General features: G+C 51.1%; 1 protein-coding gene across 1 annotated transcript in view; it reads left to right on the forward strand.

Annotated features, from left to right (window-relative positions):
• The first annotated feature begins 11,076 nt into the window (after positions 1-11,076).
• LOC144783415 (thioredoxin reductase 3-like) overlaps positions 11,077-20,600 on the forward strand; it is a 152,918-nt gene continuing 143,394 nt past the window's right edge. Inside the window, exon 1 of the mRNA XM_078662403.1 lies at positions 11,077-11,488. Within this exon, the coding sequence (XP_078518529.1) occupies positions 11,393-11,488 (96 nt within the window). The 5' untranslated portion in view covers positions 11,077-11,392. The remainder of the gene's footprint in view (positions 11,489-20,600) is intronic.

A 20,600-nucleotide genomic window follows, 5' to 3' on the forward strand; every position in this document is an offset into this window, starting at 1 on the left:
TACTGTTGTTACATTTGACTGGCACTTCATTTGCCCAGTCCTTGTATTATCCTTCTGACCCTCAATGGAAGGTGTCCGAGAACTGGGTGCTAATTAGTTGCTAGGTGTCATTAGTTGAATTTTTCCTACGTGCGCGGGGTGACTGAAACGTGCGTCCTCATTCGCCAGTTCTCAAGTGGAGAATTTCAAACCTACTTTTTAGGCAGGGACTAGGATGGGCGAAGAATCGTGGGAGCACGTAGATCTTCTTGTAGTGGGGGTGCCGCAAATTAAGGAGAGGCAAAACGAAATAAAGGGGAGAGGACGGTAACTTTGAAATAATCTGACCGGCGATATTAGGGAGACCAGCATCCGTCGGGGGACGCGCCGACCTACGCCCCCATCGGGAAAACAATTTACGTAAACCAATAAACTTTGAGCCATACTTACTAAGTTGCATTTAGTTATCGGATAGTCAACTCCGACTGCGGGACAAAACTAGCCCGGCGTGCTCCAACACTGCTCACCCCATCCCTATGCACCCTCATCCCCGCGTGAAGCCTGCCCCTGCCCGCATGCCCTGCCGTTCGGAGTCTGGCACCTTATTTCAGGGCTCCCCCCGCCCTTTCCACTACTGCCAATTCGCCCTCTCCACTGGCAGCCGTTGCGAACGCGACCCCCCCCCTCTCAGGATGCGCACCCCTCCACCCATCTCCTGCCCGCTCTCCGACATATTGCCGTGCATCTAGTGGTGTACCGCGCAACACATCACCGGCCATCCCACGCAATGAAGCACTTCCTACTATTCCCTATGACGCTCAGCCATGTGCCGAAGCATTACCTAAGGCAGGCTCAGGCTAGGCGGCTCATTGCCCTTCTCATTTGACGGCTAGTAGGGAAGGAGGAAAAGGTGGGATGAGCGGGAGTGAAGATCTTTGCCCAAAAAGCACGACAGAAGAGGGGGGTGGGGGCTCGACACTCTGCTTTCTCCTGACTTTCCTACTGTTGTCTTCCTTGGCGCACTTCTGCAGAGACGTCCTCATCCAAAGACGCCACAAGCCACACTATTCACCTTATCTGTGAAGCATTCAGCCCTTCAGGTAAAGTCTGCGCTATATAAAACGCGCCAATCACATAAATAAAATTGCACGTCCCTTCGCCCTGAAACTCCGCCCCTCACTCCTTTTTTTTTTTTGCACACACCTCGTGCTCCTGACCCTTTTATTGTTGTGTACTTTTTCAGCTCCTCTGTAACTTGCACACATGCCACCTTACCTCCCGTAATGTATTTTTGTTCGTTCCCCATTGACACTTTTGTCTCATGTAATCTAACGTTTATTCGAGAAATGTATTCCATCTTTCCGCCCCAATCTGCCCTGGAAGGATGAAGGGCCCGTGCACGACCCCCATCCCTCACGCACCCGTCCCCCCCTCAACCACTGCTCCTGGGCACAGTAGACTCGGCACCCCGTTGGCAGCTCCACTCACAGATCCGCCCTACTGCCCCTATTTACCTTTCCTAGACACCCTAGCAGCCCTGATCCTTTCATGAGCCCTCCTTCGGCATCATCCCATACTAGCTCTGACTGGACCCCAGTTTAGACCTCCGAGGCCCCTGTTGTGTTCATGGTTATTGTACGCTCCTGACGCTCCCGGCGTCTGACCTTAGGTCATGTGACCTCCTATAATAAACAGGGGCACGCACGCACGTTCATTCGGGTGCGGAGCGGAGAACCAGCAACAGCTCATTCAGTGTCCGCCTCTGTTATTTCTAGGCCACGTGTTAGGCCTGTAATTCATATAGGTGCCCCCGAGTGTAGGGTCCCAGCAGCTGCCCCTAGGGTTATCCGATCGGCCCCCATAAAACACAACAATTGGCGACGAGGGTGGTTGATCGAGCCTTCGCCACGTGTGGGTGGTGCCAGCCCTCCTGTGCGGCGGCCGCGAGCGTGTGTCCCTGCTCGCGGTGCTCGTGCCACACGACCGCCTACACGCTGTGCGTGCACCAGGACACGGAGCCTCGCCAGTCGGGCGCGCAGGTGAGCTGGATCGCCGCCCCTGTCTCAGGCCCGCTGTGCCCCCGCTCCGTCTCAGAGCCCTGCGAGGCGCGCACCTTCTGCTCCCACGGTCTGCAGGCTTCTGGTGGGCCACAGTACTCCCGGATCGGCGCTGCACTCGGCCTCCCTGCCGGTGCGTGAAGCGCGCTCTCCTCTGGCCCGGACGACGCTCCACCATTGAGCCGCGCCCCGCATTCTCCCATGCATCACGCGGACGAGGCCGGTGGCGTCTGGTGGCCGCCCCACCCATTGCGGAGGGTGCCATCGTTCACCAGTCACGATATGGCCACCATTCCGCCTATCGAACCGTTTGTGGTGGAGGGATCGCCGTCATCATTGGCCCCTAAGTGGAAGGAATGGGTGGATAGACTATTGGTATTCTTCGAAGCCACGAAAGTCCACAAAGAGCAGAAGCGGGCCATGGTGCTTCATCTAGGTGGCAAGGACGTGCATTCCATTGCCAGGACACTAGTAGAGGCCACTCCCAAAACTCACCACACACTTATCAATGCCCTGAACGCTCATTTTGAACCTATGGCTAATCAAGACTACGAACGATTTGTGTTCAGGCAAGCGCGGCAACTGCCCGAGGAGTCGTTAGACACATACCACACCAGGCTTAAGAGACTGGCGCTGTCCTGTGGGTTCGCGGATACCACGGAGGAAATACGGGGTCAAATTATTCAAGGTTGTGCATCGGCCAAGTTGAGAGAAAGGATTCTGGAAGAGTCGGGCAAGCCGCTAGCTGATATCCTGACCCTTGCTCGCACCAAGGAACTGTCCAAAGCAAGAGCGGCCCACATGGAGGCAGCCCTACAAGCACCGGTCAAAGCTGAACCGGTCAACAAGCTGCAAGTGCGACCACCGGCCAAGTGGACCAAGAAACCTGCGAGAACACAGGCAGGTACGTCTAGCTTCCCGTGTGGGTACTGTGGAGGCCCAAATCATCCGGCGCCGGAATGTCCAGCTCGAGGGAAGCGTTGCTCAGGATGTGGCAAGCTCAATCACTTTGAAAAAGTATGCCGCTCGAAGAAGTTTCGCAAGCCCCGACAAGCCGTGAACGCAATACCGGAAGGTGATCAGAGTCAAAGTGACATGGACGATGATGAGGAGGAAGAAAGGACGGTGCACAAGGTTCACATGATAGGAACAGCTGCACGTCGGACCAGGACACTCCCACAATGCTCACTCAGAGTGGCGGAACAAGACATGATGGCTGTGGTAGACACAGGGGCCACCATCAATCTCATGAGTGCTGACCTTTACAGAACAATGAATCGCCCCCCACAGCTCAACCCATCACCCATCAGGGTTTTTGCATATGGTCAGGAAACGCCCCTCAGAATCAGGGGAAAGTTCCGGACATCCATTACTCATGGGGACAGAACTATCAATGCCAATGTATTCGTCTCGGAAGATGGGCAAGGCATGTTACTGGGATGTCGAGCGGCCGAAGACCTAGGCGTTGTTACCTTTGCATTTGGTGTCCATGAAGAATCGGTGCAGAAACTCATAATGGATTTCTCTGATATCTTCCAAGGCATAGGGCGGTTCACAGGTCGTGAAGTACACCTCCATGTGGATCCGACAGTGCAGCCAGTCGCATTGCGTCACCGTCGCATAGCATTCCATCTCAGGCCTCTGGTGGAAGAGGAACTCAGAAAACTGGAGGCAGCGGGCATCATTGAGAAAGTCACGGGCCCCACCCCCTGGGTATCGCCCATTGTGGTCACGAGGAAGCCAAAGCAACCAGGAGCTGTTCGGATCTGTGTAGACATGCGCATTCCGAATGCGGCCATCAAAGGGGAGCGCCACATCACGCCCACAATCGATGATCTCATTGGGGAAATGGCTGGAGCCTGTTGGTTCTCAAAACTGGACCTTCGGTCTGGGTACCATCAACTGGTGTTGGACCAGGAATCGAGGAACATCACGACATTCTCCACACACATAGGCCTCAGAAGATACACCAGACTCAGTTTTGGAATATCCAGTGCGGCTGAAGTGTTTCAAAATGTGATCCAGGAACTGATCGCAAATATACCTGGGGTAATCAATGTAAGTGATGACATCATGGTACATGCGTGAACCATTGGTGAGCACAACCAACGACTGGCACAAGTATTCCGGAGGCTAAGAGAGGCTGGACTAACCGTACATCGAGAAAAATGTGAGTTCCTAAAGAGGAAAATAGGGTTCTTTGGATACACCTTCTCGGCAGATGGAGTTCAACCTGACCCGGAGAAGGTCAAAGATGTGCAGGATGCTCAGCCACCCACCACAGTCACAGAAGTTCGCAGTTTCCTAGGGATGGTCAACTACTGCGGACGGTTCATTAGAGATCTTGCCAATCTGACACTGCCTCTGAGAGAACTCACAAAGGACTCCACTCCCTGGACATGGGGGCCGGAGCAAGAAAAGGCATTTGAGAACATCAAGGCAGCTCTATCGGACAACACCACGCTAGCCTTCTTTGACCCTCGAAATCTCACCCTGGTGGCCGGAGATGCTGGCCCTGCAGGGTTGGGCGCAGTGCTAATGCAGAAACAGCGGGATGAATTGGATTGGATGCCGGTGGCATTTGCGAGTCGTTCACTCACGGACACTGAGCAACGATATTCTCAAATTGAAAAGGAGGCCATAGCCATACATTGGGGCTGCAAACATTTTCATCTCTATCTGTACGGCAAACCGTTCACTGTCATCACAGATCACAAGCCACTGGTGGCCCTGTTCGCGGGGACCTCGACGAAACCACCACCCCGCATAGAAAAGTGGATGCTGGAACTACAAGAGTATAACTGCAACATTGAATATCAACCAGGAGCCAGGAATCCGGCTGACTATCTTTCACGACATCCCCGGCCTGCAACACCGGAAGAGATGGAAGAGGCTGAAGAAACTGAGGCCTATGTCAAATGCATCATGGCGAGGTCGTGTCCACGCTCCATCTCTGTAAGTGAAGTGGCAGAGGCCACTACCCAAGATGCCTGCCTCCAAAGGGCCAGGGAAGCAATCCAAAAGCGCAACTGGCACAGAGCCAAGGAGAGCTGGAAGACATTCACCCCAGAAGCTCAACGAACAATGGAAAGCTTATACCATGTGAAAGATGATCTAAATGAAGACATCACGGGTTGCCTACTGAGAGGACACCGGCTGGTAATACCCTCGGCCTTGACTGAACAGGTGGTTCAATTGGCTCATGTTGGTCACCAAGGAATAGTCAAGACCAAGGCACGTCTGAGAGCCAAGGTATGGTTCCCTCTTATGGATGAATTGGTGGAGAAGATGGTAAAATCATGCACTGCCTGCCAGGTCACGGGGGATGTCCCGAAGGAGGCACCAATCAGAGTAGAGCCCCGTCCGCAGAAACCATGGGAGCAGGTCAGTATGGACTTTGGCAGTCTCCCAGATGGACGACACACTATGGTGGTAATCGATGATCACTCAAAGTACCCGGAGGTTGAAATCATAAACAGCACTAGTGCGGCCGAAGTGATCCCCAAATTAGAAAAGATAATAGCAGCTCAAGGAGTAATGAGGGAACTACGCACTGACAACGGACCACCTTTTCAAGGCCAAGAACTAGCCACCTATCTGAGCTCGCTCGGAGTACGGCATCGCCGGATAACTCCTCGCTGGCCGCAGGCAAATGGAGAAGCAGAACGGTTCATGAGAACTCTAAACAAAGTAATAAGAATTGCACATGACAAAGGGCAGTCAGTGGAAATGGCTATATTTACGTTCCTTCGAAGCTACCGACAAACACCTCACACCACCACGGGGGTGGCTCCGGTTCACACCCTCATGGGACGAGTAACAATGGACTCCATACCCCATCACCCCAGCTGGATGCCGAAGACGACGGATGAAGACAAAAATGCAAACAGCAGGCGCAAAGCGTATGCCCAAGTCAGCCAAAGACGAAAAGCTACAGAAGTGAAATTCCACAGAGGTGATGTGGTGCTATTGAAAAACAGAGTGACCAGTGGCAAGTTCAGGTTAACTTATGAACGAGGTCCCTGGCGTGTGATCAGTGTGAAGGGTACCCGAATAACAGCTATGAGAGGACGAGAAGTCGTGACCAGGAATGTATCTCACTTCAAGCACTTTCACAAGGAACAGAGTCCAAGGGTACCTCCTCAAGAAATCACAACACAGAAGACGAATGACAGTGCAGTTGGTGATGATTCCAGGGCTAGTCTGGGCGACGTGCGGAGAAATGCCTCTTCTGATGAATCTGGCGGTGAAGTAGAAGAAAGGGCGAGTGAGGCCGGAAATCAGGAGGCGCTCGATGAAGCATCAAACAGTTCTCCATACACAGGTGGGACCAGTGAAGAAGTTGTCCCAGGGCGAGACAGATCGCAGTACAGCCTGAGAAGAAATCCAGAGCCCTCATGTCGGCTACGAAATTATTTCACGTAAGAACGTTCCTGTTTGTTATACTATCATTGTTGAGTTTGAAGCTGCTATACAGACACTGCCAAAGGTGCCATAATCATGGTGAACTGTTTGAACTGATTAAGCAACTGTTCTTTGTTTTTCATGTTTTAGGAGGAATGTTGTGTTCATGGTTATTGTACGCTCCTGGCGCTCCCGGCGTCTAACGTTAGGTCATGTGACCTCCTATAATAAACAGGGGCACGCACGCACGCACGTTCATTCGGGTGCGGAGCGGAGAACCAGCAACAGCTCATTCAGTGTCCGCCTCTGTTATTTCTAGGCCACGTGTTAGGCCTGTAATTCATATAGGTGCCCCCGAGTGTAGGGTCCCAGCAGCTGCCCCTAGGGTTATCCGATCGGCCCCCATAAAACACAACAGCCCCCATTCCCACCGTCATCCGTCTTTCACCTATTATACATTCTTGACTCCGTCGATGCCCCGAGTCTCGGCCTGAACCCACGTGCTGACCGCCGCCAGCTCCAGTCCATTCTTACGACCAGACCAGACAGCTCTTCCCCCCTGGGCCCCACCCCAGTCCTTACGTGTGAGGCGTTGAGGCCGCCAGCGCTGTGCCATGCTTGCCTCCCCTCTCTCTCCCCTTCTTGTGCTCACTTTAACTGCCGATCCGTGTGTCCCCGCCCCCGTGGGCACATTGCTCGTGCCATTGTCCTAAATGCCCCCCACACACGCTTCCTGTCAACAATTCTTCCTATTTTAACTTTCCCTTATTGCGCTCGCCCCGCCGATGCCAGGAGTGGGATCTTACCTCTACTTAGAGGCCGAGGTCTGTCACTAACAATTCCCACCTGAACCTCCTAACTACCCACTTGTTCTGTAGCCATAAGTATCCCTGTTGCGCCTACCCATGCCTCCTTATCTGACTACCAGGGGGGGTCCTCAACTCATTGCCGGCACTTTTCCAAGCTCTCTGCACCCTTCGCCCCCCCCTTATCTTCCGCTCCCTGCCATGCCTGGTGGATCAGGCTCCGCCCCCCCCCCAATTCGCCAGCCCTTAGTACCATCGGCGGCCCTCCCCGTTCTCCTCATCTTACAAATTCCTTTCCTTTTCTGACTCCCTCTTTCCTGTCACTAACCCCCTACGCTGTGTCTCTTTGGCTGCCTGCGTTGGTGCCCATTACGCCCCCCTACCTTTTGTCGCCCTTAACGTCTCCCGCCCCCCTGTTCGCTTTTTGCACCCTGCCACCCCCCTCCCGTCGCCCCCCCCCCCCAGCCCAAACCCACGTGACTTTCACCGGGACCGCGCCTGACATTCTAAGCATCCAACGTTTAATTTATTGTTATCCTTTCATGGCAAAAGTGAAACTTTTTCTTGTTCCTCTGCTAGGAGCCCCTTAATGGCCACCACGATCCATGTTTACACAATCTATGCCTAATTCTTGTAGTATACCTTTAGTGTCTATTCACCACGAGTGCCAAGCAAACGATATGCTGTTGCTACACATGTATAATTCTTCTTATTTCTGTTCTCTTTGCATCGGAGGTCTATTTTTCGAATGGCACCAAACTGTGACTCCCTATCCCGCGCCCATAACCTTATTACCCTACTTTCCTTCTCCTTGTAGGCCCCCTCCCCCCAACCAAATTCATCCCTCCTTTACCCTGCAACCCGACCCCTTATGCCTCTTCCAAGGCTACCTCGTTGGCGCCCTTTTTCGCTATCCTTGAATGTACGTTCTTGCGCATCCCATAGTCAATCCGCACCTTCCTTATCTACCTTACGGTGATTATCTTTAAGAGGTGACATCGCCCTCTTACTCGAATGACGTTTCCACTCCGTGGGGCCGCCACCAAGACCTCTGCCGGCAAATCTTGCATACCGATCCCGATCCCTTGAAACTGCACTTACAGTCTAGCCGTAGACCCTCCCGCCACCCCTGACTTTCGTCCACCGCTCCGTCCTTCCAACCCGCCCCCCAGCATTCCTTCCTTTGAACCCCCGCAGTCCGGGGTCCCACCGCCGCCCGCCCTGCGCCCATCCACCTTTTGTCTCCTACTGAGCCCTCCCTTCGAAGCAGAGCCTCCCCCCCCACCCCCCCAATTGGAGAGCTGCTCCCCGCAGACGGATGAGCACTTCTCAACACACCTCAGCAAACCTGACACCTTCAGTGTCTCACATGCCCAAGCAGCATTTACATTCGCACCACCTGGCCTGCATCCCCATCCATCTTGTCCTTGAGCCCCTGCCCCGGGCGCAACTTTACCCGCCCGACCCGTGGCAGAGCATCCCCCTACTCCTGGCCCCCCTGACATCGAACCCTCCGTGCCATTATTTATTTGCTTCCCCCTATTGTTGAGGCCACTGTCTGCGCGGCACCCCGCGCCATCACCCTCGTGTCTGCAGTTCTGCCCACAAGCCCTCCCCCGCCCCCCCCACTGAACACCCGTGCCCACTGTCCAGCCAAGCCACCTTTGTGCTCCCGACCCCAACTACGCATCCACGAACCTCCCCTGAGTCCCCCAACCATTTACAAGCAGGCACCCTTTCCCGAGCGCCCCTCCCTGGCACAAGTCCCGAGGGCCCGCCTATCCCACACTTCACACCTACTCTCATGTGCTCGGCCTCCCCCCCCTCTGCTGTTATTCTTGTTGCCTGAGCACCATGGCAACCCTGCCCCATTCCGACATGCGCCACTGCCCCGCCGGACACCGCTTCGACCTCCTCTGTGCGCGATGCCTTTGTCACCATTACTTTGAAACTCAGCGATGTCCTTGCACGCGCGCGGCACGAGCCCCTCAGACAACACCCCATTACAGCCGCAAAGAGCCTTGCATTCACCCGCCCAGAAACCAATCCCCAACATAGCCCAGACCTGACACCCCGCCGACCCGAGTCAGTAAAGTCAGCAAACCCATAACCCCCCGCTGGTGTTCCCCCCCCATCCTCTGCGCTGTCAATGGTCAGCTAATTTACGGGCAGTCTAACCGCTGTGCTCTACCTCCCGCCATAAATACTTGCTATCCCACCCACTCTTAGCCTTTCCTTGCATTGCACCATCTATCCCCTCTCCTTTCGCCTCTCTCCTCCGCACTCCCAGCCACCCACCGCCCCTGCTGCCCCGTGCCCTTCAACCACCCATTCTCTCCTATACCCACCATACTGCAGCCCCCCCCCACCTCACCTCGCACTTTGTCGACGCCGCACCTCTTCTCCTGACAAAATTCCCTGGAGAAAGAGGGCCTTGTGCCCGGTGCCCACGTTTAAATACCCCTATCTCCCTCCCACATTCCTAACCCTAGATTTACGACTACGCTGGCCCAGCCCTATTATCTGGTGGGCCCGCTCTTTCTCCTTCCTTGTCTCCCTTCCCTTATATCTGGTGGGCCTGCTCTTTCTCCTTCCTTGTCTCCCTTCCCTTATCTCACGCCAATCCTCTCCATTGGTGTTCGGGCTCTGCTTCCTGGGGGTGGCCTCCACTGAGACCCCCGGTCCAGCCACTACCCCCCTCCCTCTGGGGAGTGGGGGGCCGAACCAAGGGGCAGGGCCGGTGTTCTAGGCGGAGGAGGAGGGCCGCGGCCTGGAAGGACGAGCCGCCGCCGCGCAGGGCCGGTGTTCTAGGCGGAGGAGGAGGGCCGCGGCCTGGAAGGAGAAGCCGCCGCCGCGCAGGGCCGGGCCTAGGCCGAGGAGGAGGGCCGCGGCCTGGAAGGAGTAGCCGCCGCCGCGCAGGGCCGGGCCTAGGCGGAGGAGGAGGGCCGCAGCCTGGAAGGAGTAGCCGCCGCTGCTCAACACCGGGCCTGGGCCTAGGCGGAGGAGGAGGGCCGCGGCCTGAAAGGAGGAGCCGCCCCCGCTCAGGGCCGGGCCTGGGCCTAGGCGGAGGAGGAGGGCCGCGGCCTGGAAGGAGGAGCCGCCCCCGCGCAGGACCGGGCCTAGGCGGAGGAGGAGGGCCGCGGCCTGGAAGGAGGAGCCGCCGCCACCGCTCAGGGCTGGGCCTGGGCCTAGGCGGAGGAGGAGGGACGCGGCCTGGAAGGAGGAGCCGCCCCCGCGCAGGACCGGGCCTAGGCGGAGGAGGAGGGCCGCGGCCTGGAAGGAGGAGCCGCCGCCACCGCTCAGGGCTGGGCCTGGGCCTAGGCGGAGGAGGAGGGCCGCGGCCTGGAAGGAGGAGCCGCCGCCGCGCAGGGCCGGGCCTAGGCGGAGGAGGAGGGCCGCGGCCTGGAAGGAGGAGCCGCCCCCGCGCAGGGCGGGCCTAGGCGGAGGAGGAGGGCCGCGGCCTGGAAGGAGGAGCCGCCGCCACCGCTCAGGGCTGGGCCTGGGCCTAGGCGGAGGAGGAGGGCCGCGGCCTGGAAGGAGGAGCCGCCCCCGCGCAGGGCGGGCCTGGGCTGAGGAGGAGGGCCGCGGCCTGGAAGGAGGAGCCGCCCCCCGCGCAGGGCCGGGCCTAAGCGGAGTAGGAGGGCCGCGGCCTGGAAGGAGGAGCCGCCGCCGCCGCGCAGGGCCGGGCCTAGGCGGAGGAGGAGGGCCGCGGCCTGGAAGGAGGAGCCGCCGCCACCGCTTAGGGCTAGGCCTGGGCCTAGGCGGAGGAGGAGGGCCGCGGCCTGGAAGGAGGAGGAGGGCCGCGGCCTGGAAGGAGGAGCCGCCCCCCCCCCCCAGGGCGGGCCTAGGCGGAGGAGGAGGGCCGCGGCCTGGAAGGAGGAGCCGCCGCTGCGCAGGGCTGGGCCTAGGCCGAGGAGGAGGAGGAGGGCTCCGGCCTGGGCTGAGGAGGAGGGCCGCGGCCTGGAAGGAGGAGCCGCCCCCGCGCAGGGCGGGCGTGAGCGCTGGTAAAGGAAGCGGCAGTCGCAATGCTGGCTCACTCGCCCTATTCCCTCGGTCGCCGCCGCAGCGCTGGCTCACTCGGCCTGTGCCTTCCGCCGCGTTCTCCACAGCCGGGTAGAGGCAGAGCCGGCGGTAGCCGTCGCCGCCATGCCGCCCGTGGACCTGAGGAGCCGCGTGCGGGGCATGATCGAGGCCCAGCGGGTCGTGGTGTTCAGCAGGACCAGCTGCCCCTACTGCCACAAGGTGCGGGGCTCCGGCGGGAGAGGGGCCGGGGAGCGGGACAGTAAGGAGCCGGGAGAGGGCACTCCTCAGGCCCAAGGCAGGCGGCACTCCTCAGGCTCATGGTCTCCTCAGGCTCATGGCAGGCGGCACTCCTCAGGCCCAAGGCAGGCGGGTCTCCTCAGGTCGGGGGCAGGGCGCGCTCCTGCTCGTGACTGGAAGGCTCGTTGGCGGGTGACATTCCTGTCGGAGCTCAGGCCGACTTCCCGCCATTTGCTCCCCCTTCCCCCGCCTCTGTTAGTATGCCCGACTAGTGACTCTGAAGATCCTCGCTCTCAGTCACCATGGGGCCCCAGCCGTCGCACTGAATGTAGTTCTTGTGTAATCCCCTGCACTTTCCTGCTTCGGCATGCCCTTTCTTCAGTAGTTTGCACCATGCCTAGTCGTGTTTCACTCTCATCCTTCCACAGACCACCCTCCCATCTGTACACCCGACCCACATCTTTCTACCGCTTCAGTGGGGCAGCCCTCCGCTCCTCCACTGTGTGCATTCCTGCACTACAAGCATGTTTCCATCCTCCCCCTTTAAGCAGGGTTCATGCGCTGCCCTTCTGCAACAGGTTTTTTTTAAAGCACTTTGCAAATGTTATCGTCGTCGTGGATGCAGCTAAAGTGAAAGCAAGTGCACGCAAGACAAACTAGAGTTCTGCCCTCGGACCTCTTCGTGTGTTTTATGCTGCCTCATTGCTAATGTGAGTCAGTGGGAACGTTTTCAAAACTTTAAGTCGGGCAGAACTGGCACATCGCAGGAAGTGTCACAGTATTTGGTGTTGGGAAAAGATGCACACAAATCAAAATACACGAATGCAGACCAGTGGTTTAAAGTATCAGAGCAGCACTTTCTCTCCAAAGTGGTTTCTCTAATCATGTTGTTGTAATACTCTAATCAAATACAGGGTTGTTTAGGAGGGTCATGTAGTTAGTTATATGACCACTGCCTAGTGATCTACAGCTCCCGAGAGATGCTCTGCACACACCAGAACTCTGAAATTGAACATATTTAGCTCTTGAATTCCCATTCGCAAAAAAAATGCAGGTATGCTGAGAACCAACATACAGGGTGAGCTTACCTTCAAGATCAGCAGGAGTGCTGGTTGTGATAGATTTGCAAATGATGCAGCTGGCCTTGGAGATGGTGTATGCTGTCAATGTGAGCCAATAGAGTTCCATCAGATTGGCGTGATGTGATCATATTTCTTCGGCTGTGGATAAGATGTGCTGAAGCATTTAGGATGCCCCTACAGGGTGCCAGTGTAGAGTCTGTGAGGCCATGGAGTATGTCATTACTTAAATCCAGATAACAGACTTAACAAACTTGTACAGTGGTTCTGAAGTTTCTATGTGGAGGATACAGTTTGATATTCTTTAGAAAGGAGAGCTGGTACCAGGCTTTCCTTGCGTTTTTTGGTAACATGTTCTTCGAGGGAGAGATTGGTGTTCATGGTGAGTCGGTGAACGTTTGAAGCAGTCGAGGGTCATATCATTGAGATTGGTTTGCACTGTATCTTGACTGTTGTTCTAGGCTAATAGCAGGCGTTCTGTATTGGCTGGGTTAAGCTTCAGTTAGGTAGGTCTGGGTGATGTGCAAGCAGTGTTTGATGCGTTGGAGCTTCAGAGGAGACTTTTTTAAGTAGAGTTGTGTATCATCAGCAGATTGGTGTTATCTGTGAGAAGCCCACCAATAGGGTTCATGTAGAGGTTCAAGGTGGCAGGAGACAATATGGAGCTCTGTGGGGCTCTACGTGTGATGGGGGTCTATTGTGACCCGGAGTTGTCTTTATGAAGAAACTGGTGTCAGTTGGAGGAGAACCAGTAAAAAACATTGATGATGAATCTCATTTGTGACTCGAGGGATGGATGCTAGACAGTTGAAGGCAATTTACAGATATAAGGAGATGTGGGGTCGTCTTCATCTGTGGTCAAAAGTGCATAGTTTACAATGTGTAACAGAGCGGCCCATGTGCTGCGGCATGATCTGAAGCCAGACTGGCAGTCCATGCCGGAGATGATTAGAGTTGCTGTGATCTTGGAGTTTACCATAGACTGCTTTTTCAGTGATCTTGCTGATGAACGGTAGGTGAGTGATAGGCTTTCAGTTCATGAAGTCATCAGTCTAGTGTAGGGTTCTTAGGAGTGGAATGATCTGGCAATTCTTGAAAGCTTCTGAAAAGATTCCTTGAGAGGGGGGCATTAACAATGGTAAGTAGGGGTAAGAGCATCCTCAGAGTGTTTTGGTGAAAGACAATGATAAGACAATCTTCCTAGGAAATGGCTTTGAGGTACTAATGTGTCGGCCAGATGTGAGAGGTAGGATTTTTAAGGCTGGCTAGTGCTGATGCTACTGTGAGGAGTGAAGGTGATAGATGAGGCAGGCTTGGTATTGTCAATGTGCTGTTGGATCTTCTGTATATTTTATTTTTAAATGAAGAAGAGATTGATGGCATTGGACTTTATATAGAGTGAGGAATAGACTAGCCTGGCAGGCGGACTCATGGAGTGGCAGATTGTCTTAAAGCATTCTGCTGCTGCTGTTGGCTTAATTGATGGTATAGTACTTTGCTTTTAACTGATATGATGAGCTGCCCATGAGTTGCTTTGAGGGCCTTCAGTATAACAAAGCCCTCTGGAGTTATCTTTTTCTTAATACATGCCACTTGTTCAGGTCAAGTCTGTATATCCCTTAATTCACCCTCTTGCTGATTCTTGTATTCTACTCTCTCACCTATTCACATGGGCCTACTGTGTTTATCTGCCCTAAGTTTCAAAGGTCTAGCTGTGCCCCATATTGGCAGCTTCTCTTCTCACCTTGTTTGGATAATGCATTAGCTCACTCCTCACTGAGCGTAGTCTGCATAAGTGTCCTGCACTGCCAACTGTCTCGGAATCCACCACATTTCTTGACTTCTCTCAAATGAATCCAATTTCTATTTTATATAGGACACATGTAAGATTCGACAGTGCCAAAGCCTTTCACAAATGTAGCTACTTGAAAGAACCAGGCAGGCCAAAGCAAGTTGAAGATCAGACATTTTGTGGTGGCATTGGGGTTTGAGTCAAGCTTGTGTTGAAGCAAGGGGTGTAAATTGCTATTCATGGGGCAACCTAAGGATCGTTGCCTTTAGGAGCTTGAGCAAAGATTGGTGGCAATTGGTAATCTGTAATTATTTGGTCTGTATTTACTAGTGCATCTACTATTTACAGCTGCTAAGTTAGTGGTAACGACTGGCCTTTGCCAAGACTTCATTATCGTGTTTTTGGTGAAAAACCATAGTGGTGCCCAATAAAAGACCTGGATTGTAGATTAAAGCGAAGGGTAGTTCTTGCTTAGAGTGTAGCTGCACGAAATGGAGTTTACATTTTTGTCTAATTGTTAATACATAGTACAAGTGCCCCCACTACCAACTTGAGATTAGCTTGTTGATATGTTTGTTTAATGAATCTTTAATGTACATATACATCCTTCCTTTATGCATCTATATATTATGCATCTATATATTTATTACTTTTCTTCAAATTCAGCATATCCAATGCACTACCCATACCTCTCTCAATATATCCTCTACCTCAACTCTGACTCATCTCAAACCTTTCTACTACTCTTTCCAACGCACTACCCTATACCTCTACCACCGCTTTCTCATTCATTCCAAACCCCATACCACTATTATCTCCAAAAGAACCCTTTCTAAACTCTTCCCGACTCTACCCCTACTTACATCATCTCATACCTTTTACTATTCCTATCCCCCAAAAGAAGCCTTTATAAACCCTTCCCTATGATTCCCCCCCACACACACATCTTTTACTTATCCAAAGACTCCTCTTACTGCTAAGACCTCCAAAACGCAAAGGTTGAAATCCTTCCCTCTTCCATCTGTCCAATATCCTTTTGAATACAAATAACAGACTAACATGTCCACCTCTCAAAATAATTTCATATTTCACTGTACTAATTCACCACGAAACCTTTATGGGTTCCGGAGTAGCGTGCTACTTGCCGAAAAAGCGCTTCAACATCCCATCAGGAGTAGCAGCCTTATATAAATGCAAACCGTTTCCCTGTATCCCTCCACTATCCTTCTGAATCCAAATAACTGACTAACATATCCACCACTCCAATTAGTTTAGATTTCACTTTACTAATTCACCACTAATCATTTATAGGTTCCGGAGTAGCGTGCTACTTGCCGAAAAAGCACTTTGACACCTCTTCAGGGTAGTAAATGCTATATAAGTGCAATTACAATTCAATATTTAATGCACCTCCTAAAATCTGACTGTTGCAATTTATTGGTTACAATAACAAGTTTTTGATGAATAACATGCAGATTTGGGTGCAAACTACTCCAAAATTCTCGTGTTATTGTAAATATTAGGCATTTTTACCACAAACATCAGCGAGTTATGATGTCTATCACAAAACTCATAATTGCGATATGTGCAGTTACCAGGCTTCACAATCGACTAGGCTACTCGTAATGAGGGCCAAAGGTCGAGTTTTTCTCTGTACTAAACATAAGTGAGACACATATCCTATTAAAAACTTTACTTCGGCCACAAAAGCAACCATAAAAGTACAGCAAAAAAATTACCAAAACATTACATACTTTCTTAATACATCCCAACGCAAAAGTAGGTAAGTACACCTTGATTGTTAAAGTGACTAGCTCAATCAATAATTGATAAAAAGCCTCATAGGTCGGGCAACACTGGCACTACAATTTAAAAATTAACAAGGTTCCCTGTGTTCTTCTTGCTTGACCTGCAAATGCCCGTGTATGAACATTTTGGCTGGTGCCTGTATGCAGACAATTGGGTACCAGAAGCCCTTGCACCGCTCTCTGTATTTTTAGAACTAATTGCTGGCCTTTGTATGCTGCTTCTGTTGCCAGATATTTGGATACTCTGTGGCGGATTGCAGGAAGGCCTTTCCTGAAATGACCGTTTGATTTTTAAACTTGTTTTATGTCTCATGTACTAAATGTCTGCGTTAGCCTGATCTTGTAATGTTTTTTTTTTTTATGAACTGTTTTGCGTATTTTAATGTCACGCTTCCACTTTATTTGTGTTCCTGAATTTTAAAGTATTTGCACGTATTCGTATGCTTTTGGTAGCTGAAATAAATTGAATTGACTTTGAACAGGGTTTGACAAGCCCACCTGAAGATCTAACCTAGGGTGGCCATTAGGCAAGCTAGCCCTATGCTGCTTATAATTTAAATATAACTTTTCTTTTGGCAAAAGAGCAAATGCTAACAGAATGGGAGAGTTAAGCTGTTGTAGATAAACAAGGGCATCACCACATCTTCTAATTCCACTCCCTTATTCTGGGTATTAAAAACCTCTTGGTGTAAACATATAAGACTGGGGGGAAATTTACATGGAGGTAAGGGGGGGGGGCTTATCACATAGGCAGATTAACATTTTGCATGAGTCAAATTGACAAACAGGGAAACCCAGATGCCAATTCTAAATCTAGTTAAAAGCACTCTATCCCTGGTACTGTCAACCCATACGAAGTATGGCTGGAATACTGTGGAGGTTTTGAGCTTCACATAATCCCTGACAGTGATCCTTAGGATTTCAGTTTCATCTCTTTGCTGTTTGCTCAGAGCTTTAAAAGACTTCTTGACAGAAACTAGGTCGGATTTGGACTTGAAAGAGTGGCTGGAGAAGAGTTATGACCTTCCCCGATTAGTTAGTTCTGTCTTGTTGTAGTGAAACCAGGACATTTTCAAGCCTTTTTCACGAGAGGAAATCAACAATAACCTCCCTATTGAAACCAGCCTACCTATTCCCACATACCTCCACCATAAGGCAGGCGGGGCCAGTTTAATACTGTCCTCCACATACTCAACCCCAAGCTCTTGGTGTACAATGAAAGTTGAACATTCCAGGGGAACTCCCAAGAGACGCCTCAGCACCCGGTTCTGTTCACTCTGTAGGAAGTTGATATTCGAATAGCCCCATGTGTAAGATATGGGAAGGAATTTACTTGTAAAAACCTCCCAACAGGGGTGCATCAGATTTTCTTCCGCTGCGGGATGCTAAGCTGTTGATCTAGCAAGCGCACTTGCCAATCCATGACCAGCTTTGAGTTTACAGGTTCCCCAGTACCCCCCTGGCAGCAAAGACTATGTCTGTGTACAAGAAGTTTATGGTGGAAGCCACAGGGTGGCCCTGAATATATACACTCCTTATCTTGTGGTGTTTTGGGCCGCAGACCATAGTGAAGTTTTTTGAGCGATTTGTAACCAGTCCAAGTGACCCTATAAAACTGACAAACTCCCTAAACGGGATATTTAAGCTGTTAAAGGTTCTTGTGAGTAACACTGCTTCATCTGTGTAATGTAATGCTAGGACCTCTCCCATGCCTCCTAAAGATACATCTGCAGTTCTTGCAGAAAGGGCGGAGCTTTTTAACATTTATATAAAAAGGAATACAATTTGGGCCAGGACAGCCCTTCCGGACACTTTTCCCCAATTTAAAGCGATCGGTGCTCTCGCCCGAAGGGCCAAACCATACGGATGCCAAAATTCATAGTGCAAGGCCCGCAAAAAATCAACAAGCCCTCCTTACACCCCCAAGTTAATCAGGGTTGGCTGCAATTTAAACCGTACCACACATTCAATGGTACAGGACAGGTCCATGAAGGCCTGGCAGATGGAACCCTGCTTATAGATGGTATACTTGCTTATCAGCAAGGGCAAATCCAAGCATTGGTACACCGTACCCAGCCCCTCCCGAAAACCATACTGCGACTTCAACTGCATGTCCAACTCCCTGATCCATAACAAAAGGAGCTCCAGCACAACTCTCCCTACATTCTTCACATCGTAACAGGGATATTGGCCGATAACAACTTGGCGTTTGAGGGTCATCTTTTATTAAAAAAAGAAATGGGAAAGATGGTGGCGATGTGCCATGGGGCAGGAAATTCTGTTTTGATGAAGGCGTTTAAAAGCAATTACATAACAGGAGTGCCCAAAAGTTTTGTACAGGTCCATGGGGACCCCATCCAGTTCAGGGGCATTGTTTGAGACACTTTCATGTAAACCATGGATTACGCAAAGTGATACTGAAACTTTTTTTTACATTCCAGTTCAGATGTTCTCGTACACTAAACTGATTTGTTTGTTTATTAACATGTGTAACATAAACACTCCCATTAGAGGTTGAGCCCATGGCACTAGTAGATGTCCTCTCAGGACTCCAGAATTTCCTTAAGTTCGTATGGGAGGTTAGTGGAAACAGTTAAATATTTGCTAATTCCGTCAATTGAGGTGGCCATTTTGGTTTACCACATCCAATTATTAAATGCTTTAGTGGGCAGTTGCATTGAATTAAGAACTAGTTTTTTTTCCCACAATTAAAGAGGGAAGGAGTGGAGAAAGCCACTTCTATGGTGATGAAATAACTCAACTGTACTTCTGAAGAATACTGCAACTCGCTTCTCCATTGTATTCCCTTATAAAGGTGCTCACCCTTTGGCCTTGTTCCTTCATACAGTATCAAAACTCATTTGTGACTTGAAATGTCTTTATGTGCAGTTGGAGAGGTATTTTATATATTATACACGTTTGGGTGCTTTTAATGTATAAACTGCAGTTGTAGTGTAGTCCCTATATTCCCAATAGGCTCTGCGCATTGGAATAACATAAACGGCAGTGTAGACGTAGGACTGAGGTCATCTAGGTCTCTACTGACTATGTTAGACTTAATTAGTTTTGCCAGCTAGCTCAGAGGTCACTAGAAACTTTCTCAAATGTTCAGGAAAGGGTTACCTGGCCTGATTTAGCGAAGAAGGGATTAGTTTCTGACAACCGCATAAACATGACAACTTTGCTCCCTCAGAATAAGTCGTGTGAAAACAATACAGACAACTATTTCACTCAGTCAATCGTGCCTGCTTAGTTCCACCAGAGTGCAGAGAAATAGAGAGATGGGCGTTTTCAATAAAAAGGTGTTATTTTATTGAGCAGTCTTCTTTCTCATGCAAGTGAAATGAATTGCCACTATTGCAATACTTATCATAAAGTAAAGTGCGTACAGTAAAAGTAGTATTACGAAATAATACTGTAAAAGCATGTATATGGTTTCTTAGCCATATGATACTTTAAAATGGATAAAATATATACATACATAAAAACACTGACTAACGAACTCAACTGGTGCTTCTAAGATACACCTACCCCAGTGTACCTGACCTAAGCCTAATACGTGGGAAGGAGTAAGTACGTTGCAGTTTTAAGTTAAGTTTTGCCAAGTATCGGAATCAAGAATTCTCTCTAAGGTTTTAATCGGCTCCGTACCTTCGTTATAGAATGAAGGAGGTCTTGTATCTCGCTTCTCAGGACTTGATCTCCCAGCAACCCGCGAGGGTAACTTGGGAACCCGGAGCTGGATTTTCTTGGCTGGAGAAAAAGACAGCGTCTCTCTCAGTGCGTCAAAGGGAGGGGCGGTTTCCTTCGGCTCTCCGCAACAGCTGGGCTCTCTGGCAAGTAGAACGTCACTCTGCTCCCAACCACCGTGTGTTTGCTTAACCCCTACCGCGCTTTCCCGCTGTACGCGGGAATTTAAAAAATGGCTTGATCATGACAAAGCCAGCTCGTCATCAGCGCAGGTAATGTTGATGACGAGCTGGCTTTGTCATCAGCACCGAAGGGGTTAAGGCAACGTTAGTATATTTATACCTGAAAGGTGCCGGGTTTGACGTAAGGGTGGACATAAGACGTCACCAAGAACTAACTGTTCTTTCTGGACTCTAGGAGTTCTTGTGCAAATCAAAACAAGAGCAGGGGGTTTTCCCGGGCTGCTGGAGGCTTGGTTTGTTTAAAGAACGCGTTGTGCTTTCTAGGAGTCTATGGGAGTAGCCGTGCTTTGTTTTGGACTTCATGGGCTATTACTGAATATGGATATGATTCTTATGCCTTTATAAGGATATTATTAGTTATAACCACATAAGGGCATGAATTAGGAATATCAAGTTAGGGTCCTAGATAGAAATACAACATCCACTCCACGTATGAATGTCCATCATTACTAAATAATAAGCAATATAAACATATGATGGTTA

Source organism: Lissotriton helveticus, chromosome 9 (genome assembly GCF_964261635.1).
Source record: "Lissotriton helveticus chromosome 9, aLisHel1.1, whole genome shotgun sequence".
Lineage (NCBI taxonomy): Eukaryota > Metazoa > Chordata > Amphibia > Caudata > Salamandridae > Lissotriton > Lissotriton helveticus.